Genomic DNA, 27549 nt, shown 5'->3' with positions numbered 1-27549 from the left:
TGAGATTGGTGACCCCGGGTGAACCCGGAGGGGGCTTCGCAGAGCAGATCCCTGTCTGCTGGCTAGACAGGCAGACATAATTTCAGTCTATGATCCCTGACATGAAAGCCCTTTGTTCAGCCCAAGACCACCCTGTCCTGGGACTCCAAGCTCAGGGGTCCCACGCTTGTCTGTGGAGCAACGGGTGCCCCTGGATGCTGGGGCACCCAGACCAGCAACTTCTCACCCTGGGGTGGCTCTCACCTTCGGAAGGCGAGGGACACCTGAGCGGTTTCCTGGACACTCATGTCCTACAAGGAGAAAAGAGGTAGGACAAGAGTCAGGGGATTGGTGCAGCAGCTTTTTGTTGATGAATTACCAATTCCAATCTCTTTATCTTCTCCTTGTTATAAGTCAGGGGGTGTTTAGCACATCTGAATGGATGAGCAAACAGCTGAGGTTTAATTCAGAAACAGTCTGCTGAGGACAGAGGTTCAGACTCACCCCCTGCAACTTGGCTTTAGCCTCTTGGAGCATCCTCACAATTTCAGGAAGTCTCCCACAGCCCTTATCCACCCCAGGAAGGGCATTTGCACCGTGGGAAGCACAGGCGTGTCTTTCTCTGGGAGCTTATTTAAGAGGAAAAGCAAATTGAGGCAGCGTTTAGGGGAGCAGGGCATGACCCTTCTGCATCTTCAGGTGATACTGAATACACACGTGTGTTTGGTGGGTTTGACCCTGCCTAGAAGGGGATTCTGTCTGGAGTCTTGTTTCCAGTGATTCATGAGAGAGGTGTGGAGTGGCAGGGGCCAGGGAAGGTGCTCACTTCACTGGCATGAACAGTGGGCACAGGGGACTGGAAGGCGGGTGTGAATCTGGGACTGCATGAGCACATGTGGAGAGACACTCTGGGACCGCGTGAATGCTGGTCTAGGGCAGAAGTTTCTGCCGAGCAAGGTTAAATCTCAGCCCCAAAGGCAGACGGCAGGTGAGGGAGGATCTTGGACAAGAGGGGGCTCCTCCAGAAGATGACAAGACAACTTGTCTGGGCTTTGCTCTTGGGATTGGACATCAGAAACCTGCCCCAGCTGCCGGGCATCCAGGGCCCAATCGCCCCTTCACTGTGGCCTGCCAGGCGCCATCATTTTGGGAGCCAGGAACCTAAGCAGGTCCTTTCTGGGCACCTGGGCTGCTCTCTGAGTTGCTTCTAGGTGGACCCTAGGCCTCTTTGCTGGCTGATGGAGGGGGCTGTGTGATCAGGGAGATGGGTTCCAAACACCAGACTCAGGCTCTGTCTGGTCCAGCTTCTCTGTCTCTTCTCTGCCCACTTCCACTGTGGGGCAGGACTGGGGTAGGGGGCCAGAGACACTGAGGGCTATAAGGAGCTTGTGTTTCATTTTCTCTAATGAGGACCTAATTTCCTGTTAATCCACCCATCTCGTGGACCCTTCAACTGGCTGAGAGCAGCCTGGCGTTCCTAGAGCACACGAAGAACAGAAACTTGACCACTAGAGACGAGAATCTGGCCTCTAGCTACAAAGTAGAATCCATCTATATTTGTGATCAGGTTGCTGGGGAGGAGGAGTTTGAAAAAAGATTGCCTTCAAAGAAGGAACCAGGCACGTGGACACCTGGAGAATGATCAAGAACGGCATACATGTATGCTAAGTTGCTTCAGTCATGTCTGACTCTTTGAGACCTTATGGATCATAACCTGCCAGGCTCTGTTGTCCATGGGATTCTTTGGGCAAGAATACTGGAGTGAGTTGCCATGCCTTCCTCCAGGAGATCTGCCTGACCCAGGATTGAACCCGTGTCTCCTGTGGCTCCTGCACTGCAGGCAGATTCTTTATTGCTGAGCCACCAGGGAAGCCCTCAAACAACAGCTGCTGCTGCTAAGTCACTTCAGTCGTGTCCTACTCTATGCGACCCCATAGATGGCAGCCCACCCGGCTCTGCCGTCCCTGGGATTCTCCAGGCAAGAACACTGGAGTGGGTTGCCATTTCCTTCTCCATTGCGTGAAAGTGAAAAGGGAAAGTGAAGTCGCTCAGTCGCGTCCGACTCGTAGCGACCCCATGGACTGCAGCCTACCAGGCTCCTCCATCCATGGGATTTTCTAGGCAAGAGTACTGGAGTGGCTTGCCATTGCCTTCTCCACAAGCAACAGCAGTAGAGATGAAAGACCCTGGGGCAGCAATGTGCTTGGGCTGTCCGAAAAGTCAGGGGGGAAACCCGGTGCCTGGAGGGTGAGGAAGAGGGTGAGCCAGATCACATGGAGTCTTGGGGCTCAGGCTGTATGTTTTTGACTTTCAAAGAGAAAGGGGAGACATATTTAGACACTGTGCATACAGATACCGCACTTCACTTCCCAACAGCCTTGGGGTCAATATGAAATCCATGTCATTGAAGAGGAACCTGAGGTTCAGAGAGATTAGGAAATATCCATTACATTGGGTTCACCAGTGAATCATCAGTAAAGGATAAAGTTGGAATTCCAACTCACTTCCCTACCACCTCACCTTGTTGCTCTCATTGTGTTCTTCAGAAGCCATTAGAAGGAAGTGTAGATGTTGGCAAGGAAGGGGTGGGTGGAGGGGTGGGTGGAAGTGGGGCCTTTAGGGAGATATTCATTTTGCAAGGCTGATAGTTGATGCTGTGTTCATATTCCAGGCATGGCTTGCCTTCCAGTCTAGAGTCATCAGGGTTAGTTTATCTAGTGGGATCAAACCTAAGAAGGTCAGGTGTCATCACTGAACTCCTGCGTGCCACTGTGGTTCACACTGGGGATGTGCTTTAGTGAGCACTGGTTGCCTGAATTCCACGTTGATGGTTTACAGGCACGTGGGAGACTGACCCACTGCCTGCAGAGAACTTGCCCAGTGTCTGATGGATTCTGGTAATCCCAGCTCACGATCACGTCTATGGATCCGCACACCACGCACCTGTGGGGGCAGCGCACACCGGTTCCTGCACACTTGTGGAGCCAGTCAGTGCTCAGTGCTGGAGCTGCAAGGACCAACAGGGCACGCGCACACTGGACCGTCAGGACCTTACATTCTCCACTCTTGGTGCCCTAAGGTCACCACTGCGCTCATTGTTGGACAAGAAAGGAGGAGGTGGGGTCAAGAACAGGCTTGTTCAGACCACACCAATGAAATTAACCACATCCATACTTCACAGTCTCCCTGGTGGCCCAGACTGTAAAGATTCCGCCTGCAATGCAGAAGACCTGGGATCGATCCCTGGGTTAGGAACATCCCCTGGCTAAGGGAATGGCAACTCACTCCAGTATTCTTGCCTGGGAAATCCCATGGACAGAGGAGCCTGGCGAGCTACAGTCCATGGGGTTGCACAGAGTCGGACATGACTGAAGCAAATAATACTTTCACACTTCGTAGTATTAATACATTTCAAGAAGTACTAGAAGTCTTTCTTTGGCTTGTACAGACAATCCCGCCCTCTCTCCAGAAACTCTAAGCAAATAATTTATAAGTCCATCTGGCTGACAGTTCTCCATCTATGTTAACTTGCACTGAAACTACAAAAGGAGGACAGTTCTTTCAAGGAGCCGGGTGAGACCCTCCCCCCACTGTGTAGCAAACACAAATATAAAGCATGCCACCCTTGCATCTTCTCCTTTTTTAAAAAAATATTTCCTTTTGTTTTGTAGAGTATTTTTATTTATTCTATGCTCCCGACCAGGCACTGAACCTGTGGCCTGTGCAGTGGGAATTCAGAGTCTTAACCACTGGACCCCCAGGGCAGTCCCACCCTCACATCTTCTGACTGGTTCACTGATTTCTAGAAAAATGGGAAAACTCACACTTTTCTAGCAATCACTGATGCCTGTTATTCATCATAAACTAATTAAAAATAGCTTTAAGAATTTAAAAGTAATGATACGTGCCCCTTGAAAATAATTAAATAGAAAAAAATACCGGTTTTTAATATTTTGGTAATGATTCTTGACCCTAACTCCTTTCTAATTCATTTTTTATTTTTTTCCTATATCAGTAACTACTTCTATTTCTTATTTATTAACCTTCAAACAAATTGCAAGAAAGGAAACCTAGATACCATAAAACTTAAGGGAAAATGAGCAAATGCCAAAGAATGAAAGATTGGGAACATATTATTATATCAGCCAAAGCTAGATAAGAATAGGTACTGTAATTAAGCAAAAACTTACTTATAAACCTCCTGACAGGCAGATCAGAAAAGAGATAATAAGTTACATGGGTCCCATTGCCTAGGAAAATGAGACTAGTTCATCAACATTAAACTTTAAGAAGAATGTCACAGTGGCATTTGTGTGATATATAAGACACTGCCCGGCATAAAGAGCTGTAGTTTCATTAGTAGCTTTTTAGAAAGCTATTATTTTTCATGTGGGCATTTATTTTATTTTGTCTGTCTTTATTTTAAAACAGGTGTTTCTGTTTTATACTTTTCTGGTCCGTTCTACTCTATTATACTGAAAAAAACATGCTGTTTTCAAACCATTAGATAACCGACTATCTTTCAAATCATCAGATAACGAACCTCTAACTTGAGAAATAGTGGCCTATGGGCTTCCCAGGTAGCTCAGTGGTAAAGAATCCACCTGCCAGTGCTGGAGATGCAGGTTCGATCCCAGGGTTGGGAAGATCCCCCAGAATAGGAAATGGCAACCAACTCCAGTATTCTTGCCTGGAAAATCCCATGGACAGAGGAGCCTGGCGGCTACAGTCCATATGGTCGCAAAGGGTTGGACATGACTGAGTGACTGAGCACCGATGCACAATGGCTTGTAGCATATAGAAAATTTAGTGGCTAATAGTCCATTTTGACCAGTGACTTACAATCTCTTCTCCTCGCCTTCGTAAGAAAGGAATACAAGACTCTCCCCTCAGGAACAGTTCTTATCCAGTGCCTATCTGTTGTCACTTCCCTTCATCGTGAAGAACATCCTTTAGCATTTATTTTTTTAAATGAAATTTTTACTTTATATTGGAGTGGCGTTATTTACGATGCTGCATTATTTTCAGGCAAAGTGATTCAGTTATACGTGCACATACATCCATTCTTTCCATTCCTTAAAATGCGGTTCTGTTGGTGACAAAGCCTCTCAATTTTTTTACCTTCCAAAGCTCCAAAATTCCACACCACAAAGCACAGGAGAGATGACTGACCAGAAATCCCTCTCTGCTCTTCTTTTCTGCATCTCGATTTTGTATCCACTCTTTCCTTGAGCACCTGCTGTGTGCCAGGCATCAATGAGGGCCAGAGATGACGTCCAGTGCCTACCTCTGAGCATCTCTCCCCATCTGGAGTGTGCAGGCACGGGGGAGTTACGCTGTCTGTCAACCTGGGGGAAGTTGAACAAGGCTCTGTAGTACGAGTATGGATGGTATCTCTGTGGGCTGAATTACTGCCCGTGTAAGCAAGCGTTAGTTCTTCAGTCGTGTCCAACTCTTTGTGACCCCATGGATTATAGCTCACCAGACTCCTCTGACCATGGAATTCTCCAGGCAAGAATACTGGAGTGGGTTGCCATTTCCTCCTCCAGGGGATATTCCCGATTCAGGGATTGAACCCGGGTCTCCTGAATTGCAGACCGATTCTTTAACGTCTGAACCACCAGGGAAGCCCTAGTAAGTGAAGTTATTTATTATTATCCACATTGATAGTGGAGGGCACCTTATGCTCAGCTAGTTGCTCTAATGAATAGACTAAAAAATAAGGAGTAAAGCATAACAAGAGTGCACTGCTTGCTAAAGAGATAGGGCTGGGTGGGTGATCAAGTTGGTAGGGTGGCTCTTTCCCCAAAAGCTTTTCAGGGACCCGGGATGATGGGGGCTCAGCCAACTTCATCTGTGACTTCCGAGATGGCCCCGAGGGTTGCCACTCCAGTTATCAGGGAGCAGGGAAACAGCGCGCAGGAGCAGTCATGGAAGGTTTTGATGGGTCAGACCTAGAAATAGCACATAACACTCTGCTCGCATTCCTCTGGCTGGAATTCAGTCTCGTGGCTACATCAGGGAGGCTCGGAAATATGGTCTAGCTGTGTGTTCAGGGAGAAGCGGAGAACATGGATTTTGGTAAGCAGCTTGTAGTCTGTTTCATGAAGTGAAGTGTTAGTTGCTCAGTCGTGTCCGACTCTTTGCGACCCCATGGACTGTAGCCCGCCAGGCTCTTCTATCCATGGAATTCTCCAGGCAAGAATACTGGAGTGGGTTGCCATTTCCTTCACCAGGGGATCTTCCTGACCCAGGGATCGAACCTGGGTCTCCTTCATTGCAGGCGGATTCTTTACTGTCTGAGCCACCAGGGAAGCCCAAGTCTCTGTCATAGGGGCCTATCAAAAATGGTAAGTTTCCTGTGATTTAGTACCCTTATTACATATTAAAGTTACAGATTTAGATCGTTTGTCTCCCCAAGTAGACTCTGAGATCTTCAGGTTTCAGCATCCAGGACAGGACAAGGTGTGTGGTAAATGATTATGAAATGGTTTTGAATGTGTGAATGAATGAATGGTGAGCTGGGGTGACAGTAGCTAGCCAACAGATTCAAATGCTTCTTATTGTCTTCTTTTTATTTTTGAAGTATAGCTGATTTACAGTGTTGTGTTAGTTTCAGATGCATAGCAAAGTGATTCATTTAATGTATACATACCTGTTCTTTTTTGTATTCTTTTCCGTTGTGGTTTATCAGAGAATATTGAACACAGCTCCCTGTGCTCGACCGTAGGACCATGTTATCTATTTTATATATAGCAGGATGCATCTGCTAATCCCAAACTGCTAATTTATTGTTCCCCCACCCCATTTCCCTTTTGGTAGCTCTAAGTTTGTTTTCTATGTCTGTGAATCTGTTTCCATCCTCCTAACCCAGGGATCAAACCCATGTCTCTGTCTTTTGGATTGCAGGGAGAGTCTTTACCTACTGAGCCACCTTGGAAGCATATTTTGTAGATAAGTTCATTTGTCTCATTTCTAAAGATTCTACATATAAGTGATATCATACGATACTTGTCTTTCTTTGTCTGATTTACTTCACTTACTGTGGTAATCTATAGGTCCATCCATGATGCTATTAATGACATTGTTTCATTCTTTCTTATGACTGGGTAATATTCTGTTGCACATATACATATGTACATGCATGCATGCTCAGTCGCTTCAGTCATGTCTGGCTCTTTGCGACCATTTGGACTGTAGCTCTCCAAGCTCCTCTGTCCATGGGATTCTCCAGGCAAGAATACTGGAGTGGGTTGTCATGCCCTCCTCTAGGTGATCCTCCCGACCCAGGGATTGAACCCGAGTCTCATGCGTCTCCTGAATGGGCAGGTGGGTTCTTTACCACTGATCCAGCTGGGAAGCATTATTCACTAGATCACTGGTTTATTATGAAAGGATAGGGTACAACTCAGGAAGAGCCAGATGAATGAGATGCAGAGGACAAGATACGTGGGAAGGGCCTGGAATCCCATACCCTCTGGATGTGCTGTTCTTCCCACATCTCCACTTGTTCATCAACCTGGAAGCTCAGTGAACTCTGTCCTTTTGGGGGCTTCATTATAGGGGCATGACTGATTGTAATACGTCCTTTTGGGGCACTTCATTACACAGGCACAATTGATTAAGTTTCCGGCCACCGATGGTGACTAAGCTCAATCTCCAGCCCCACAGCCTCCTAGGAGGGCAGGTGGAGGAAGGGGAGGGGAGACTGCAAGGTCCACCCTCTCATCACAAGGTCAGTTCCCCTAGCAACCAGGCCCCATTCTTAGGTTAGCGGGGAGCTTCCCCAAAGTCACCTCGTTAACATAACAAAAGACACCTTGATTGCTCTCCACACTTAGGAAATTCTGAGGGTTTTAGGAGCTCTGGAGAAGGCAATGGCAACCCACTCCAGTACTCTTGCCTGGAAAATCCCATGGGCAGAGGAGCCTGGTAGGCTGCAGTCCATGGGGTTGCTAAGAGTTGGACATGACTGAGCGACTTCACTTTCACTTTCCACTTTCATGCATTGGAGAAGGAAATGGCAAGCCACTCCAGTGTTCTTGCCTGGAGAATCCCAGGGATGGGGGAGCCTGGTGGGCTGCCATCTCTGGGGTCGCACAGAGTCAGACACGACCGAAGCGACTTAGCAGCAGCAGTAGCAGGTACAGAACAAAGGCCAAATTATCTGTTTTTACAATAAATCACAGTATCACACCCCAGAACCCAGGAGGGTGGCTAAGCCACAAACACCCAGGCATCTCCTGTTCAAGGCCATTTGTGCTAAGAGCCAAGTGAATGGTGTAAGAAGGGAAATAAAAATGGAGTCGATATTGCAAAGAGAGCTCTGTGTGCGTGTGTGAGTTGCTCAGCTGTGTCCAACTCTTGGCGACCCCATGGACTGTAGCCCGCAAGGCTCTTCTGTCCATGGAATTCTCCAGGCAAGAATACTGTAGTGGGTTGCCATTTTCTCCTCCAGGGAATCTTCCCCACCCAGAGACTGAACCTGCATTTCAGGCAGATTCCTTATTGACTCAGCCAACAGGGAAGCCCAACAGAGCTCTCTAAAATGCCATTATTTCCTGGAATGTCTTTCTGGAGCTGGAACGGCTGAACTCCACGCTGTTCTCTAATCGCTGGTTATGGGAGAAGGCGGGCATGAAAGCAGGAGCCCAGGCAGCAGTGATCCGTATATCAGAGGGCCAGCAGAGGGAGTGGCCAGGGTGGCCAGTGGGGCCCTGGAGGCCAGCCTCAAAGCCCCAGTGGCTCCTTTAGGGGATGGTGGCTCCCAGACAGTGGTGTGACTAAAGCTTTGGGCTGCCTCTTAATCTGAGCTACCAGGGTCACTGGTGTGAATTCAGTCCTTGAATGCTGTCAAGGGAGTATGGGCCTTGAGTGAGCATCCACTGTATCACCTGCCCAGGTACTCATCAGGATGGTCTCCGGTTGTTTAGACATACATGGAGGTTTTCAGGGTGTGTTTAGACACACACTCTGGGGTGCACAGTCTTGCTCTCAGTTCTGATCTGGGCAGAAATGCACAAGGGGAGAGGGATGAGCAAGACTGGGAACTGAGGACAGAAGCCCCTCCCCTGATATCCTAAACTGGAGGCCCCCATCGCCCCACCAGCATGCATGCCCACTCCTGCCCCTTGGTGTTCTGTCCCCTGCCTTCCAGATGCTTCAAGACTCAGATTCAGGCTTATTAGCTTTCCTGAAGCTACTTTGACTTTCCACCGTTCTCGTCACCCTTGCCCTGAGCCCACTCTTGGTCTGTCTTCTTCAGGGGTGTGAGGGCTGCCAGGGTGCCCCCTTCTCTTGCTGCCCTGGGAGGGACCCTAAAGACTAAACCTTTGGCATTAATTCAGGGTGTCTCTCCAGCAGTGCCCACCCACCCTGCCTCCAGGCAACTGCCCTCCTTGTGTCTGGGAACCGTAAGAGATTATGACAGTCATCATAAGGAGCTACTGCTGGTAGCTCTAGGCTCCGTGTGTGTGTGTGTGTGCACGTGTGTGTGCGTGTGTGTGTGTGTGTGAGAGAGAGAGATGGGAACACCCCACCCCCTCCTCTATGGCCAGTGTGAGCCTGGCTAACTAAGCCTATGAGGACTGGCTGGTGGGGGCGGTGGGCAGCTGTGGGGAGGTGTGGTGTGTTCTCAGGGCTGCCCTGGGGTCCCAGGCTCAGCGCCTCAGCTGCTCTGGGTCCTGTGTCCATGCTTTCCCATCCCCTGAAGCTGCTGTCCCTCTGTGTCCTTGTCTTTCACAGACATCCCCCTGCTCCCTGGCTCCCCACGCCGGCTGAGCCCGCGGGCAGTGGCCAGAGGAGGTCAGGGCCCCAAACACGGACAGCAATGCCTCCAGGTGCCGGGTCCCCCAGCCCAGGGTCTGCAGGGCTGTGTCCCTCAAGGTTCCAGCCAGGCGTCCGGTGGAGGGAGCCCCCCCAACAGCTCTGTGAGTACTGGGGCATGTGGATGGGCGGGCCTGTGGGGCACCCTCCACTTGGGGGCACGGGGTGTGTGTTGTGGGTTTGTGTGTGGGGGCGGGGTTTCTGTTAGGCTCTCTTCATCTCCTGTCTCTCCAAGACGGGATGGCACACTGTCCCAGTAGCACTGGGTCCCCTGGTCAGAGGAGGATGGGAAGACAGGTGTAAGAGGCCGGGTGGCCCCGCCCCTGGCCTGCAGGCTCCCCGGCCCTCCCCAGACCTCAGCTGGGGCGCCTCCGAGGCTCTCCCCTGTGCCTGGCGCTTCATCTGGTTGCCCAGGTGACCTCTCAGGTGGCTGCGGAGGCAGATGGATATCAAACCGGTAATAAACAGGGAAACACCCAAAGCGGGAGGCAGGTCCCTCCCACGGCTCCACCTAGTTCTTTCTCCTCCTCTTCTCAACCTTCCGTCGCCTCCGGGAGCAGACGGGAGTGGACCGCAGCCTCTCTGGTAGGGTCCTCGCCAGTGGCTGGGGAGGACGGAGAGCGGGTAGAGGAGGATGTGGCGCTGTGAGGCGCAGAGTGGACAGTGAATCCCCCGTGGGGTAGGAGTGGGGTGGGCCAGGCGGCTAGAAATCGGCCTTTGTTCCAATGGATCCAGAGAACCTGCCGGTGAGTACGGCGTGTTTGCAGGCAGGCCTGCACCTCTGCAAGGAGGTAGGGGTGTCGTGGTGCATGAGGGGGGCCCTTCGTGTCAGAGCGCGTGGGTGACGCAGGTATGCGCAGTGTGTGCCGGTGTGAGGCTGAGTGCTCGACTTGTGCGCGTGTGCTGGAATGGGGCTTGGTGCGCGGAGGGAGGCGGGTGGTGGGATGCGCAGGGTTGACGCTGCATGTGCATCTGTGTGCGTGAGCGTGCGTGTGTGCTGCATCTGTGGGCCGGGGCTAGACCCGGGGCTGGGGCGGAGGAGTGGCGGCCTGGCCGATGAACTCGGGCCTCTCTGTCCTTTCGCTGTGAGGGCCTGGCCTCCTCGTCCCCCTCCCAGGTCCCATAGCGCCAGGTCAGCCTCCCGCGCCTCTCGCCCCTCCCTCACTGGATGTCGCAGCTCCGTGTCCCCTCTTCTTCGGCCAGGTCATCAACAACTACTTGGAGGCCAGCGAGCCGGTGTCTTCGGAGGCCCGCGTGAGCCGCATGCACTTCCATGACAACCAGAGGAAGGTGGACTACGTGCTTGCCTACCACTACCGGAAACGCGGGGCGCACCCCGGCCACAGCTCCCCGGGCCACAATCTGGCTATTGTCTCCAATGGCGAGACGGGCAAGGACCCCCAGGCGGGGGCTCCCGGTGACATCGAGCTGGGGCCGCTGGATGCCCTGGAGGAGGAGAGGAAGGAGCAGCGAGAGGAGTTTGAGCACAACCTGATGGAGGCTGGGCTGGAGCTGGAGAAGGACTTGGAGGTGAGGTTGGGCAGGTGGCCGAGGGTCTGGGGTGCGATGGCTGTGCTGGGCTGGGTTCCTGGCCATCGGGCCACATGCAGGAAGCCTTTGGCTCTGCTCTGGCGTCTGGCATGCTGTTTTTTTCCTTCTGGTGGGGATTTTCTTGCTCAAGGACTTGAGAAAGAGTTCTGGGATCCCAGCTCCCAGCTGCTGGGAGTGGGCGCCCATCTGGAAGCTGGCTTAGAGATAAAGACAGATGTTAGAGATAGAAGGCAAGGCATTTCTTCCTGGCTTGCCATCCTGTGGCCTTTGTAATGCTTTCCTTGGAATGAAGACCTGATTTGCCTGTTGCGCTTTGGATTGAAGTTTCTGTCTAGGAGACTTACATTATTAAGAAAAGTCCTTGCCTGGGACTCCCAGGGAATTGGTTATTTGGGAATGGAACATCAGACACATTTTATCAACTTGTAAGCTGTCTGTATTTTGACCTCTGATCAGATAAATCCATTTATCTACACATTTGTCTCTCTGTTCTTCCATTCACCCATTCATCCTTCCATCCATACATCGTTTCATCCATCCATCCTTCCATCCATTTCTTCACTCTCTTCTCCATCCATTTCTTCATACCACACGATCCTTTAAAGATGACTGGCCCTTGCCATCCCCTCCAAGCTCACCTCCTGCCCCTCCCACTCTCCGGTGCTGGCTCCAGCCCACCAGCCTTATCTCAGTCATGTCTTTGTCACTCTTACCTCAGGGCCTTTGCATGGATGGTCTGTCATCTCTGCTTCGGTCTCCCTTCCTCTAGACCTGCGCATGCTCAGCCCCTCACTTCAGACCTCTGCTTGAATATTACCTCCTTCCAGACATCTTCCCTGACTGTCTTAGATAAAGTACCCCCCACCCCTATCATTCTGTACCTTGACCCTGCTTCACTTTTCTTCGTTATACTTAGCACCTGAAATAGCATGGTAGATTTGTTTTTTATCTCTGCCCCTTCCAGCTCCATGAAGGCAGGGGTCTTGTTTGGTTCACTGCTGTATCTCGAGCACCTTGGACAGAGTCTGGCATATATAGAGCTTAACTAGCGTTAGTTGAATAAATGACTTCCCCAAGTCTCAGTTTCCTCATTTGCAAATAGACACTCTGCAGGATTGTAGTTTTATGTGCCCCATTGTTAGACAGGCCAATGAAAACATTTAGCACAGTGTCTGGTACATAGTAGGTGCTCAGTAAATACTCATGATTATAGAAAAGGGTGTCATGCTGAAGGATGGGGTGACATTCTCATCAGATACCTGTTTTGTAAATTTCACATTAACGCCATCCCCAAAGGGGAAGGGACATCCCCTGAGGCCATTCATCCATTTTGCTATCCCCAGGCAGGATGGTGTGTGACCCAGCTCTGACCCTGGCTGTGCTGACCTGCGCTGCTTATCCACACTCTTAAATCAGGAACTCCTTTTTGTGTTTTTCTTTGCACCAATATAGGGCCAGTGTGCTCTTTTAAGGCCGCTTGGGGCTCCCCTGCTGTGGGACGTGCTGACTTTCACCTTTGGAAACCCAGAGCTTGCTTAGTGCCTTTGACTGGGGTCTGGTCGTAAGGTGTCTCGAGGTGCGTTTTGAGAGCTGTGCAAGTAGCTCTTGGCATCACCACTGTGGGAGGCTGCACCTTCACTGTGTGTCAGGGAGGCAGGGAGGCTCAGGCAGCCGAAGCCTGCGCTTTGTGCCTGTGCTGAGTTGGGAGACAGCAACCTGCCCCAGAGTTGGACTCTGGAGTCTGAACACAGATGTCCACATCCCAGGCCTGGCATCTGTCAGCCTCATGACCTTGGGCAAGTGGCTTGATCCTTTGGAATCCCAGTTTCTTTGTATGTAAAAAGGGAATAATACTACAGTCTTCGCTGGGTTGTGGTGAAGGGGAAACCTGACAACTAGAAGTATCTGAAGGTGTAACAAGTCAGTATTAACTGCTATTGTTATTATGGAGAGTTGCCAGATCTAGCAAATAAAGATTCGAGATACCTAGTTAAATTTGAATTCAGATTAACAACAAATAATTTTTTTTTAGCAAAGTGTGTCCCATGCAATATTGAGGATATTTGTTGTGTCTGATTACTAAGGTGTGTCTGACTCTTTTGCGACCCCATGGACTGAGGCCCGCCAGGCTCCTCTGTCCATGGGATTTCCCAGGCAGGAATACCGGAGTGGATTGCCATTTCTTTCTTCAGGGGATCTGCCTGACCCAGGGATCGAACCTGTGTCTCCTGCATTGGCAGGCAGGTTCTTTGCCACTGGGCCACTGGGGAAGCCCCATTAAGGACATATTTTTACTCAAATATTATTTGTGGCTAATCTGAAATTTAAATGTAACTGCACCGCTCCTAGTGGGCTGCCTCCCAGCATGTTTTATTTTGATTGCTATTGGATTTTGCTGGCTTCGGCTGGGAATTAGGAGGGCCCAGAGCTAGCTCTTAGGACTGACAAATGTTCAGGGGCTCCCCTGCTGTGGGCGTGCTGACTTTCCCCTTTGGAAACCCAGGGCTCGCTTGGTGCCTCTGACTGGAGTCAGGTGGAGTGTGTCCTGGACTGTTGTCCCTGCTGTGTACTCGCCAAGAGCGCTTCCCTCCTGGCCCCTCACCCTGGCTTCAGGTCTAGTTAACTTTCCTTTCCCGGGGCCTTTCCAAGCTACTCAGCATCCCCCAAGTCCCTTCTGTCATCAAAGCCTCTACCACTCATGTAGCCATCCTGACCTACTCTCTTGCAGTGTTTTGCTTTATTATTTTTTCCCCTCCTTCTCTTTTCCAAAGTTATGCGTTTGGGTACCACTGATGCAGAGTTGAGTTCATCACAGTTCTCAGTCATGGCGCATTATTGTTATTGGTATGCAAAGGTCCTTCTTGTGACTTATTTATTTATATAAAGATAAAACCCAGAGTCGATGGTCCTAACACCGACACTCAGACTCACAAGAGACAGGGGTTCCTGCCGCAGCTGCCAATCGGTCTTGAGCCCCCGATCCTCTGAGTACCCTGAGAAGAGGGAGGAATATTTCTGAGACTACAGGTGTGTGTATAGGGTGGGAGTATCACCACTGCCTTTTCGCCCTTGCTGGGAACAGGGGCTGTTGTTGTTGTTGAGTTGCTAAGTTATGTCCTACTCTTTGTGACCCCTTGGACTGCAGCACACCAGGCTTCCCTGTCCTTCACCATCTCATAGAGTTTGCTCAAACTCATGTTCATTGAGTTGGTGATGCCATCTAACCATCTCATCCTCTGTCGTCCCCTTCTCCTCCTGCCCTCAATCTTTCCCAGTATCAGGTCTTTTCCAATGAGTCAGCTCTTGGCATCAGGTGGCCAAAGTACTGGAGTTTCAGCTTCAGCATCAGTCTTTCCAATGAATATTCAGGGTTGGTTTCCTTTAGGATGGACTGGTTTGATCTTGCTCCCTTGGGGACAGGGGAGGGGCTTTCATGTCCACCTTCCCCCTGATTGCAGTCCTACATCAGGCCTGGGGGGTTGGCCCTGGAACCCAAGGCCTGCAGCCACCTTGGTGCCTGTGCTCCTTGTGATTTCTTTTAGTCCCCTCACCCTTCCCTGCTCACTGCCTGCTGCCCCCAAAGGCCGTCATTCCCACGCTTGGTGTTTCTGGGAAACGTATAGTGTTGCTTTTGCTTTGTGCCTTTTTTTTCCTTTAAAAAAAGACATTATTGTTTAGAACAGCTTTTTAAACATTTATTTGTATTGGTGGATTTTGTGTTAGTTTCTGCTGTACAGCAAAGTGAATCAGCTATGGAAATACATACGTCCCCTCTTTTTTGAATTTCCTTCCCATTTAGGTCACCGCCTGGTGGGCTGCCGTCTATGGGGTCACACAGAGTCGGACATGACTGAAGTGACTTAGCAGCAGCAGCAGAGCATTGAGTAGAGTTCCCTGTGCTATACTTTAGGTTCTCATCAGTCATCTATTTTATAGCTAGTATCAACAGCGTATAAAAGAGTCTTACATTTTCTGAAAAATTGGACAGAGAGGTCTCCATCCCACACACTAGTTTCCTCTATTATTGATACGGTACATTTATCACAGTTAATGAGCCTCTATTGAAACCCTGTCATTAACTCAAATCCCTTCTCGGTTCAGAGTCCCCTGGTTTTTAATCTTCTCCCTTTTTGTCCTCCAGGATCCCCGCCCGGATCCCACATGGTATTTACTGTCATAGCTCCTTAGGCTCACCACCCTCTTGGTGGTGATAGTTTCTCTGAACTGTATGCATTTTTCATTTACATAGTGGCGCTCTGTCTTAAACCCATTCTGTTCCCTTCCTTTTTCTCTCAGCACTGTATTTTTCAGACCATTAGTGTTGCTGTTGTTCAGTTGCCAGGTCGTGTCGACTCTTTGTGACCCCACAGACGGTAGCACACCAGGCTCCTTTGTCTTCCACCATCTCCTGGAGCTTGCTCAAACTCATGTCCATCGAAGCGGTGACGCCATCCAACCATCTCATCCTCTGTCGACCCCTTCTCCTCCTGCCTTCAGACCTTCCCAGCATCAGGGTCTTTTCCAATGCGCTGGCTCTTTGCATCAGGTGGCCAAAGTATTCCCCGGTGCACATGCGTCTAATTCCTTTTTTCTAACAGATGAGCTCTTGTTTACCTAGTCACTCCCCTAATGATAATGGGCACCCAGGTTGTCACCCAACAAGGTTGTGAGTGAATTGTCACCTCCTTCAGGGCTCGTGTCACATGCTTTTCTCCATCCCTTCCGCTCACCCTTAGGTCAAGTTGGTGCTAAACCCTGGTTAGAGGTGGAGACCATGAGGGTCTGAACAACTTTCTGGGGGCCTGTTGGGGTCTAAACTGCTCTCTGGGTCAGGATGCCCAGCCTCTGGCTGTGAGCAGCAGTTTGGAACTGGTCCCTCACTGGGCAGGGACACTGCCCAGCTGCACCTGCTGGATGTTTGGAGAGCAGGTGCAGCGGCCCCACCTTCTAGACTGTCCCCCTTCTCCTGGGCTGGATGGCCTCTAAGGCTCTAGCTTTGCTTTGATTTTAAGGCAAATGGAGAGGAAGTGGGTTTCCTATTGGACACCTATGAAAAATATGCACTTAGCCTTACAGATCAGAAGAACTTTGTGTTCACCAAACTCTAATGGATTGAGTATCGTGGACTCCATTTCAACTCTAGCTGATATCTGGGCGTGCTTCAGACAGAGGAGAACTAGTGTGTCCCTTGTTTGGCGTGTCCCCTTTCATTTTGTGCACATATTGTCATGTATTGACAAGGTCCACATTTGTATTTTAAAGACTATTTAGTATTTATTGGATGACTAAGCCATGGTTCACTCTATATTTTCTTATGTTTGACCATTTGATTAGAATTTCATCTAAAGACCTTGCTGGAGATTCCTCTGGGTGACAGAGACCCCTGCAACCTCATTGCCAGTTCCGATAAATGTGGGCTCCCCTTTGGAATTGAGCATCAAAATCACTGCATTCAAGTGGGAGGCGAATGAATGTAAGCGGTTAGGGGACTTACCCAGCCTTGAGCCTCCAGACAGGCTGTAGAGTGGATGGGCTGAACAAGGCCTCCTGTGTTCCCCCAGACTTCCTGCCCGGACCCAGAGAGCCAGAGGGACAGAGGCAGAGACTCAAATGCTTGGGTGGCACCAAGGGGCATCTAGGTGGTGGGTGAGCCCAGAGCCAGGACAGCATGTGATGCTCTTGATGGGCCCGGAGGGCATGTTTACACAATGATGCAGAGACTTTCTCCCAACCTGCAGGCCCTGGAATCCAGCAGGCGTGGTCCCAAACTTCAGCCCTGTGGGCAGCTGATCTTCCCAACTGGGAATGGAGAGGGGGCATGGACAGGGAGACCAGGTGCCCCCTTGCTCGGCGCTGGCTTTCCTGGGATTAGGGCACCCCTAGGACTCCTAGCAGAAGCTGCCTTTGCATCAAGTGCTCTGGCTTCTCTAGCAGGTCTACAGGCTGCTTTTGGCAGTGTCAGGCATGGGGGGCAGAGTGCCAGCCTGGAGGCCTGCAGGTTCACTCAGGAGGCAGAGCCCTTCTCTCTGACCTGGTGTCGGGTGGGAACCCAGGAATAACCACGCTCCTCTATCTCTACGGAGAGGAGATCACCTCCTCTCAAGACAGGATGTCTCTGACATCCGACTCTTCGCCCTGTGGCCTTGACACCTGACAGTTCAACCCAGATTATTGTGCTGAGTCAAAAGGAGTCATCTAGGGGACCTCTGGGGAACGGAACATGGGGACCTCCCAGTGGGGCTCATTTAGGGGAGAAGCTGGCAGGCTGGGACAATCAAATGCTGCCTCACTCTCTTCAAACCAGAGGCTACTGTTTCTTGACCTGAATTCTGTCATTACCCCTTTCTTGCACGAAGAATCTGCTTGCAATGCAGGAGACTGCCTTCAATGCTCGAGACCTGGTTCGATCCCTGGGTCAGGAAGATCCCCTGGAGAAGGAAATGGCAACCCATTCCAGTATTCTTGGCTGGGAATTCCCATGGTTGGAGAAGCCTGGGTGGGCTACAGTTCATTGGGTTGCAAGAGTTGGACACGACTTAGTGACTAAACCATCACCTTTTTCGGGAAGAGTTTTTATACATCTGATTAAATAACTAATGGGAAGCCCTGTCCTCCTAGGCTTTTGGATGGTGGTGGGGCAACATTGTGAAACTGCTGTTTTTCTCCTTACATGGTATCTGTCCACAGCCCTGCAGATGAGACCCTCCGACCTGCGTTTTCTTCTCTCTTACCTGTATCATTTTGATTTGCTGGGAGAAATAAGGTGTAGGAGATTCCCTGATTCTCAGGAAAACCTTGCTGCTTGCTTTTCTAGGGTGACCTGGAGGTCTTCCTGTCCACTGCTCTGCCTCCAGGCCCCAGGCAGGTTGTTGGGCACTGGCCTGAGTGAGTGGTGTATTTCTATGGGGTGGGGTTCCCCGCATCCTTGACACCATTGTGAGATTAGTCTGTTTCCTTCTCAGGAATAGAATAGGGGTTTGCATTCTTAAGAAGGCCTACAAGGGAGAGCAGGGAAGATACGAACATGGCATTTAACGACACTCCAGTCCATTCCGTTTCTTGGTGATGCTGTTGCATTCTCATGGGTGTGGGTAGTGGTCCCGTGGCTGTTGACTTGCTCTAATGACTGGGGAAAATGCACTGATTTCCCCCTGGCTTTGGGATGTGTTCCTGTTCCACTCGCCCCACCCTGACGCAGCATACCAGAGCCCAAGGCATCTCACCTGCCTCTTTCCTGCCCCAAGGGAGCTTCAGGATACACAACAGCCGGAGCAGACCCTGCCCCCTGGGACCGCACAGCTGAGCAGGGCAGGCCTGGGGGGACTGCATCTCCCGGGGGAAGTACCCCAAGCAGCCTGGGGGCGGGGATTCAGAGAGAAGCAAAGAGAGCAAGTCAAGTCCCCCAAACCTGGGTGAACATCAATTTCCTTTTTCAGAGTTTGTAATTAAAAACTAATATTCATGAACAGAGACTGCTTGGGTAAGTCACTCCAGCTGTCAAGATGCCCCAAAGGGAAGCAGAGACCAGAGGAGACCCACCAGGCTCCATCTCTGGTTCAATCTCTGGCCGCCTCTCTCCTGCATCTCCTTCATCAGACATTACCGATTCGGTGTCATGTCCTGGGCTGGAGCTGATGCCACAAGGGCCTCTGGTCTAGTAGGGAAAGCAGCCCTGACCACAGAGAATCACAGGATCAGGCCTGAATGTGCAGTTACCGAGTAGGGAGAGAGTGCTGGGAGACCAGTGGTCTGGTGATGGGAGAAGCCCACCTGGAAGCTCTAGACGGAATTGCCTCCCTTCTCCTCACTCCCAGATGCTCGGGGCCCAGCACACCTGAGTGGGCTATGTTTGGTGCTCTTATCAGATCTCTAGTGAGCATTTGCCCCCCTGCAAGCTGCAGTGTTGGGAGGACAGTGCAAGTTTAGACGTGGGTGTTGTATGTGGTGGGAGTCTTCTTTGAGCCTTTGAGGCCTGGAGAAGCCCAGTGGTTGTATCTGGGGCTTGAGGGATGGGGAGAATGGTTCTGGGCCACCAGCCTTAAGTGTCCCCTTGTCCTCACTGTGGAAGGGGTCTCCCTGCTACTCCTGGTCAGCTCCTTATGCTGCCCCTATACCTTCTCTCTGATGACCCCTGGGGCTACATGGCAGCATCAAGCGTTCTTAAACCTTGCAGGTTTTGTGAATAGGATTCATCAACTCAGGTGGTATAAAATGGCACTTACTTTCACCAACATTTAGGTGCGTGTGTGCTAAGTCGCTTCAGTTGCATCCAACACTGCAACCCCATGGATGGTTGCCCGCCAGGCTTCTCTGTCTGTGGGGATTCTCCAGGCAAGAACACTGTAATGGGTGGCCATGCCCTCCTCCAGGGGGTCTTCCCGACCCAGGGATTGAACCCTTGTCTCAGACGTCTTCTGCATTGGCAGGCAAGTTCTTTACCACTAGCACCACCTGGGAAGCCCCAACATTTATCCAAAACATAGCATTTACTTGAGTTAAGGATATAGGTACAAACTGACATTGCTGTGAGTAGCTGGGAGTTTGTCAGCAATGGAAGTCACATGTAGCTTCATATCCCCTTATAATGGCTGCACAAGTCTCAGTCACCACTGATGCTCGTCATTAGTTTGAAATGATGACAACGTTTAGATGTGCTGTTAGGCTTGCTATCGGATGCCTTGTTAAAGCAGTATGTGTATGACTGTCTCATACATTTCCCTAGAGGCTCAGACAATAAAGAATCTGCCTACAGTGTGGGAGACCCAGGTTCAATCCCTGGGTCAGGAACATCCCCTGGAGAAGGGCATGGCAACCCACTCCAGTATTCTTGCCTGGAGGATTCCATGGACAGAGGAGCCTGGCTAGTCCATGGAGTCACAACTGTCAGACACAACTGAGTGACTAACACTTTTACTTTTTCACGTAAAGCAGTAAGTGTATGACATTTACATTTAAGTATTTTGATTCCTGTGTGATGAGTCTTCTCTTTATTCTGTATGATTGTTGTACACACTGAAACATTCTGAGAAGGGGTTCATAGATTCCATCTGACTGTCCTAGGGCTCCAGACCCAGAAAATGATTATTAACCCCTGAACATCACTCCACAAACCTAGAAGAAGCTGAGACAGACAGTGACTGTCCTGCTTGGCTGCTGTATGAAGGGAAATCAGATGGGAAGACTTACAGGCTGCTTCCTGGAGACTGACTGGCTCAGAGAAGGTTCCCAAGGAGTCTGGAGGCAGGGGCATGATATCAGGGCCTGGGTGGGGCCAAGCATACCTGTGACATCAGCTGACCCTTCCGTGCTAGTTGTATTTGGAAGCGTGTGGTTTGATCCACAACGTGATTGAACCCAAGAAGGAAGTGAAGTGGAAAGCGGGTGGAGTGGCTCAAGCCCGGGTTCTAGGTCCTACACTGCCACCAGCTGGCTTCTTTCTGGACCTGGAGACTGAGCATAATCAGGGATCCGCCAATGCTGGACCTGAAGGGACTGGCTCTCTAGGACTTAGACTGAGAGTCTGGGCTGCAGTAAAAATGGAGACTGTTTTCTCCATGTACTCAAAAATTGCACCGAAAAAGACAATTTTCTCAATTTATAATCGTTCTTATATATCTTTTCCTCCAACCTTTAGCAGCTGTTGGCACTTGGCTGTTTGTGTGTACTCAGTGAGGGCAGAGCGAATGGGTGAGAAGTAGAAGTGTGTACTCAGTGAGGGCAGAGCGAATGGGTGAGAAGTAGAAGTGTGTACTCAGTGAGGGCAGAGCGAATGGGTGAGAAGTAGAAGAATGTTAGTGGGAAAACTTAGAATCAGTCAGTCCTGTTTAATATTGAGATTGTTTTGTTTTGTTTTTTGGCTATTTTTATTGGAGTGTAACTGCTTTGCAATCTTATGTTAGTTTCTGCTGTACAGTGAAGTGTATCAGCTATTTGCTGTGCTTAGCCGCTCAGTCATGTCTGACTCTTTATGACTCCATGAACTGCAGTCCGCCAGGTTTCTCTGTCCTTGGGGATTCTCCAGGCAAGAATACTGGAGTGGGTTGCCATGCCCTCCTCCAGGGGACCTTCCCAACCCAGGGATTGAATCCAGGTCTCCCGAATTGCAGGTGGATTCTTTACCGACTGAGGCACCAGGGAATATGTATGCATATATCCCATCCCTCTTGGACTCCCCTGTCCCACCCCTCTGGGTCATCACAGGGCAGCGAGCTGAGCTTCCTGTGCTGCACGGCAGCTTCTCGTTGGCTGTCTGCTTACACAGAGTGGTTTATATAAGTCAGTGCCACTCTCTCAGTTGGACCCACCTTTTCATCCCCATGCTGTGTCCATACTCGTTGGCTGTCTGCTTACAGAGTGGTTTATATAAGTCAGTGCTACTCTCCCAATTGGACCCACCTTCTCGTCCCCACGCTGTGTCCATATGTCTGTTCCCTACGTCCACAAATAGGTTCATCTGTACTGTGTTTCTAGATTCCACATGTATGTGTTAAGATATGATATTTGTTTTTTTCTTTCTTTTAAAAATTAATTTATTTTTTAATTGAAGGATAATTGCTTTACAGGATTTTGTTGTTTTTGTCAAACCTCAATGTTTTTTGCTTTCTGAAATACTTCACACTGTATGACAGATTCTAGGATCCATCTGCATCTCTACAAATGACCCAATTTCATTTCTTTTTTTTTTTTTGGCTGCCATAAAAAGAAATGCAGTTGGTTTTGGTGGTGATCTTCTGTTGCCTATCCTGTGAGTTCTTCCATGAAAATTGTCCTTGGTTTGAAGGTTGGAATTAAGCGAGTCAGTATTTTAAAGACTTTTGTGGAGGGCCCTGCGAAGAGCATTCTGACCTGGCGTGTTGTCCCAGCTCCTAAGGGTCCTCCGCGGCTGCCTGCTTGGGCATGCTCCTCACAGTGCATCCTGCTGAGAAGCCCATCTTTGGTCCTGCATGAGGGACGGGTGAGTGGATGGCGAGTTGGGTAGGCTGATGGCCCCTCTCCAGGGGAACGGGTGAGTGGATGGCGAGTTGGGTAGGCTGATGGCTCCTCTCCAGGGGAACAGGTGAGTGGATGGTGAGTTGGGTAGGCTGATGGCCTCTCTCCAGGGGAGGTTGCTGTTGTTCAGTTGCTCAGTCACATCTGACTCTCCAACCCCATGGACTGCGGCATACCAGGCTCTCCTGTCCTTCACTATCTCCCTGAGTCTGCTCAAACTCACGTCTATTGAGTCAGTGATGCCATCCAACCATCTCATCCTCTGTCACCCCTCGATCTTTCCCAGCATCAAGGTCTTTTCCAATGAGTTGGCTCTTCACATCAGGTGGCCAAAGTATTGGAGCTTCAGCTTCAGCATCAGTCCTTTCAGTGAATATTCAGGGTTGATTTCCTTTAGGATTGACTGGTTTGATCTCCTTACAGTCCAAGGGGCTCTCAAGAGTCTTCTTCAGCTCCAAGGGAGATATCAGGTTAAAAAAGAAAGAAGGAAGCTTATGTAGTATCAGAGAAGTTAAAGATATATTGGCATCAATTGGAGACTTTGCAGGATAATTGAAAAGGGACTCAGTTTCTCACCATTTCAAACTGTTATTTCATGCTCTGTTGTATCCTCCTTCATCTAATGCTCCTTGCACTTGGGCAGAGTGACCAAAACACTTAGCACACCCTCCGGAGCTTCACTTGTTCCCGGATAGATTGAAGACTTCGAGAGCCAGGACCGTGTTTTATTTCTTTGTGTGTGTGTGTTTACTTGCACAGTGTCTGACGCACAGTAGAGACTCAAGTGTGCTGAACTGATTCAAAGCATAGTGTGTGGCAAGGACAGCATATGGCAGAGTTGTCCAGGGGAGGGGGCAGTCCCCAGGAGCTGGAGTTGTCAGGGGGGCTTTCCCAAGAAGAGGGACCCCCCCGCCCTTTCCCATAACCCTGCCCTGCTCTCAGCAGCCTGGAACCCTGCCCGCATTTCCTCTTCCCCCTCCCCACCTGAGCTCCAGCCCCTTCCTGCTTCTTTGCAGTAGCTTTCCCTGGGGAAGAAAATGCCATAGCTGTCTGCATCTCTCTCTGAGCCCCCGACCCAGAGAGGAGGGTGGAGGGCACTGGAGGAGGGAGTGAGAGGAAGCAGGGACCGGGGAGAGAGGCCCTGACAGACAGACAGACACACAGTAAACCTGATCCCTTCCAGGCTGTCCTTCGGGTCCCCAGTTTAGAAAGTTTTGACTCCCTGCCTGGGGAAGAGGTTGAGTCCAGGGGGTTGTTACGGGTCTCCCCGTCTTCCACCACCCACCCTGTTCCTCGCTCTTTCTTCCTCTCAACGCCCTCCAGCTCTGCACTCGGGCAAATCCCACAGCCCAGGATGATTGCCGTTGCTGTGGACTTGTTGATGTTTGTGTTTAGGCCAGGCTCGTCTCCACGATGCGATTGTGAAATCCTTCAGAAACACACGCAGACAGAGTTTCCTATGGACCGTGCGTCGGGAACTGTCTGTGTGACCAGGGCTGTGTCCCCAAGGCCGCTCTGGCTCTGGGACCTCGCTTTTGTCCAGTCACTAGAAATTTCCTTCTTGGAGTTGCCAGGACTGTCTGTTCTCTCCTGCCTGCCACGGGGGCCGCAGGAATCTGGACCCTTCCTTCCCTGAGTGTCTTTTGTTGTCGTTTTGTGTTTTGTTATTTTAGGCTGCTCTGTGTAGCATGTGGGATCTAGTTCCCCAACCAAGGATGGAACCTGGGCCCCCTGCATTGGGAGCGTAGAGTCTTAACCACTGGACCCTCAGGGAAGTCCCTCCCTGAATATCTTTTATGACATATAGTTAGGTAAGGGTTCAACTTCATTTTTTGGCATGTGGATATTCAGTTTTTCTAGCACCATTTGTTGAAAAGACTGTCTGTTCCCCATTGAGTGGTTTTGGCACCCTTGTCAGAAACTATTTGACCAAATATATACATGCGTGCTTAGTCACGCTGCTGTGACTCTTTGTAGCCCACCAGGCTCCTCTGTCCATGGGATTTCCCAGGCAAGAATACTGGAGTGTGTTGCCATTTGCTTCTCCAAGGGATCTTCCCGACCCAGGGATCGAACCTGGGTCTCCTGCATTGAGAACAGATTCTTTACTGTCTGAACCACTTAGAGAAGCCCCCTCCTTGAGTGTCTTAAAGCTGCTTTTGAAGATCTGAGTCATAACAAATACTTCTAGTGTGCTAGGGCACACAGAACCACTCATTGAATCCTTGTAATGATCCTATAAAAGATGGAGTATCACTGCCTTTATTTCTCAGATAAGAAAACTGAGGTTACTTGGTCAAGGTCAAAGAGCTTAGTACCAGGGAAGGATTCAGACCCTTTGTCTATGTCTCTATCACTGCACTGTCCCACTTCTGGGGGGGCTGATGCTTCTGCCCTCTGAGCTTGGTGTGGAGGAGGGGGAGTCCTTGTCACCATGGAGATTGTTGGCCACCAAAGTAGGTTCAGGAGAAGAGCTGGGGGCCTGTGAACTTGGGAGTGTTCTCTCCTTTCCTCTGTCCCTGTTTTGCCCCTTCTGTCTTCCCTCTTAGCGGCCGAGGTGGGTGATCGTGAGTGGGGGAATGGCTGGATCCCTGCAGGGACCTTTTAATTACTGTGTTTGCAGCAGGAATCAACCTGCTTGGGGCTTACCCCTGAGACAATGGGGTGGATCTGGACCAGCACACGTGGTGAGCGGCTGCAGGGGTTCGCAGGAGAGTGGGACCTCTTGTGACCTGGCTTCATGGACCAAGGTTGTGCATCACTTAGTGAGGCTGAGGGCTGACTCTGCAGGAACCCCAGAGAAAGCAGGGCAGCATGACTGTCCAAGTGGGAGTCACTTTGGACAGGTAGCCTGCGTGGCATGTCAGCCCCCAGGAGCAGGGCTGGGAGGACCTCTACAGGTGTGTTCTGCCCTGTCCAGACCGTGGGCATCAGGAGGAATAAGGGCGGGACCTGTTTGCCTTGGGTGCCCAGCCTCTGCCTTCTGTGGCTTCTCCCACCTGATTTGAGCATCACTCTTCGTCTACACGTCCACTCTCAGGTCTTTCATTCAAACCCCTTGGGACAGCCAGGCTTTGCAGCAGCTGCGTCTTTAATGAGGATCAAAGAAGTAGGTGATGGTGGCAGACTGGGCCCTGGGAGATGGAAGACTCTGGAAATCACGCCACAGTGACCCTTTCCTTTTTCAAGGACCACGGCCCCCCTTTTTCCTTTACCCCTGCTTTTGTAAGCTGGTTATGTTGGTGCCTAATGCCTGCACAGCCAGGCAGCATTTGGGATGGAGCGTCCCTTGTGTTCTGGGGCGCGTGGTGGTGTGAGATGAAGAGGAGAGTGTCTGCACGGTCAGCACACTCAGGATGGGGTCGGTGTTCAGCAAAGGACACAGAAGGCAGACGGTTCCTCAGGGTCGTGCGGGTATTCCTTGTGTGGGCACGTGTGACAAGCGGGTGGATAACCTCTTCACCGCCTCTTGCATTCTGGGTCACTCTCTCCTGTTGTTAGGATGCTGAGGAAATGGAAGAGAATTCAGCCATTCATCTTGACTGGAGCTAAGTGGAACTGGACAGAGATGTTGGGGTCTTCCTCCCCAAACACAGCATCCTTCCCTCCAGGACCGAAGGGCTGTGTTTCCCTGGTGCCCCGCCCGCCTCCACTGGCTTGGGTGCACATGTTCTGTACAGACACTTGTCTGCACATATGTGAATGCACACAGCCAAGCTGACTTGCTACAGTGACTGGAGCCAGGAGGCGCAGGGCTGGAGGGTTTCTTGAAGGAGAAGGTTCTGGTGTCAAGTGAGCTTGGAATCCCAGCTCGGCCACCAAGTGATGCACAAGCTTGGGCAGATCGTGTGATGTCACCTGTGACTTGGGTTTTCTCGTCTGACCTGCTCGAGTTGTTTTGAAGACAAGTGGTCCATTGAGGGGTACGTGATAGTTGTCAAGGAAATGAATAATTAAATGAGGGAACGTTCCTTCAAGTGTCTAGAGCGGTGCCTGGGACATGTTAGAAGCTCAGCATAGCTACTGTTCTAGTTCCTGCCTCTCAGGTCCCCAGATCCCTACAAGACTCCTATCTTTTCCTCCAGGCTGACATGTCTGTAAATGAGCTAGACTCTCCCATCCTAATTATTCTCAGTCCTCTCGTGGCCTGGCTTCATGGACCCCTCGTTAGGCTCTAACACCCGCCAGTGATTCAGATGCCCTGGAGAAGCCTCCTCCAACAAGCTTTTTCTTTTCTTCTTTTCTTCTTTCTGGGGTCTCCAGAAATCTCACCCAAGGGCTGACGTGTATGTGCACACGTGCTAAGTCGCTTCCGTCACATCTGGCTCTTTGTGACCCCACAGACTGTAGCCTGCCAGGCTTCCCTGTCCATGGGATACTCCAGACAAAAATACTGGAGTTGTTGGCCTTGCCCTCCTCCAGGGAATCTTCCTGACCTAGGGATTGAACCTCCTCCATCTCCTGCATTGAAGGCGAATTCTTTACTGCTGAGCCACCAGGGAAGCCCCAAAGGCTAACACCTGATATCAAATACCTCACCAGGAGGCTGACCATCCCCAGGAAGAACCTGGAATCACACAGACCTTTGCATGGATAGGTCATCCATCTGTGTGCCCTGGTCTGAGCTAGAAGTCTTGCCTGCTACATTGAACCTCTGTTTTAAAAATTCTCGTTACATTGTAAGTGTGTTAATGTAGCTTGTTGCAGAGAGCCCTTTTCTAAAGTGATAATTAGCCTAATTTACCTGCTCTCTACACCTGCACTTCCGTGTCTCTGGTTTGATGGAAGTGTGACAGATGTCTGCCTTTCTCACTGCGCTTCAGTGAGAAGTGCGATGCACTGTATAACCTGAAGCACCATCCAGCCCGTGATCCAGCCAGAGGAGGAGAGACTAGAAACCGCTTTTCACTTGCTTGTGCGCTTATCTCAAAACTCAGGAGGCAAGTTCTTCTTCGGGTCTAACCTGACTCCCTCCAGAGCAACCGTCAGTTGGTGAAAGAACAGGTCAGATGGCGTGCATTTGATTGGCCCCGCGGGGTCTGAAGTGCGTGGGGACTTGTCTCGGGGGCCTCGTTTTGAGCCTGGCCCATCCTAGGCAGTGGAGCCAACGGAGGATTGGAGAGCACCCTTCTGTGAGCCCAAGGAGCAGGTTGTCTGGCCGTCTGCAGACTCTGGTCCGCCTGCAGCTCTTCTCCCAGCTTGGTC

The 27549-nt window shown here is 50.5% G+C and overlaps 1 protein-coding gene across 1 annotated transcript in view; it reads left to right on the top strand.

Moving 5' to 3' along the window:
• Positions 1-27549, top strand: part of ANO2 (anoctamin 2) — a 337925-nt gene that overhangs the window by 178 nt on the left and 310198 nt on the right. Inside the window, exons 2-3 of the mRNA XM_055568880.1 lie at positions 9724-9908; positions 11008-11334. Coding sequence (XP_055424855.1) covers positions 9724-9908; positions 11008-11334 — 512 coding nt within the window. The remainder of the gene's footprint in view (positions 1-9723; positions 9909-11007; positions 11335-27549) is intronic.

Source organism: Bubalus kerabau, chromosome 1 (genome assembly GCF_029407905.1).
Source record: "Bubalus kerabau isolate K-KA32 ecotype Philippines breed swamp buffalo chromosome 1, PCC_UOA_SB_1v2, whole genome shotgun sequence".
Lineage (NCBI taxonomy): Eukaryota > Metazoa > Chordata > Mammalia > Artiodactyla > Bovidae > Bubalus > Bubalus kerabau.
Note: the sequence above shows the minus strand (reverse complement) of the source record. Positions and strands in the feature narration are given on the sequence as shown.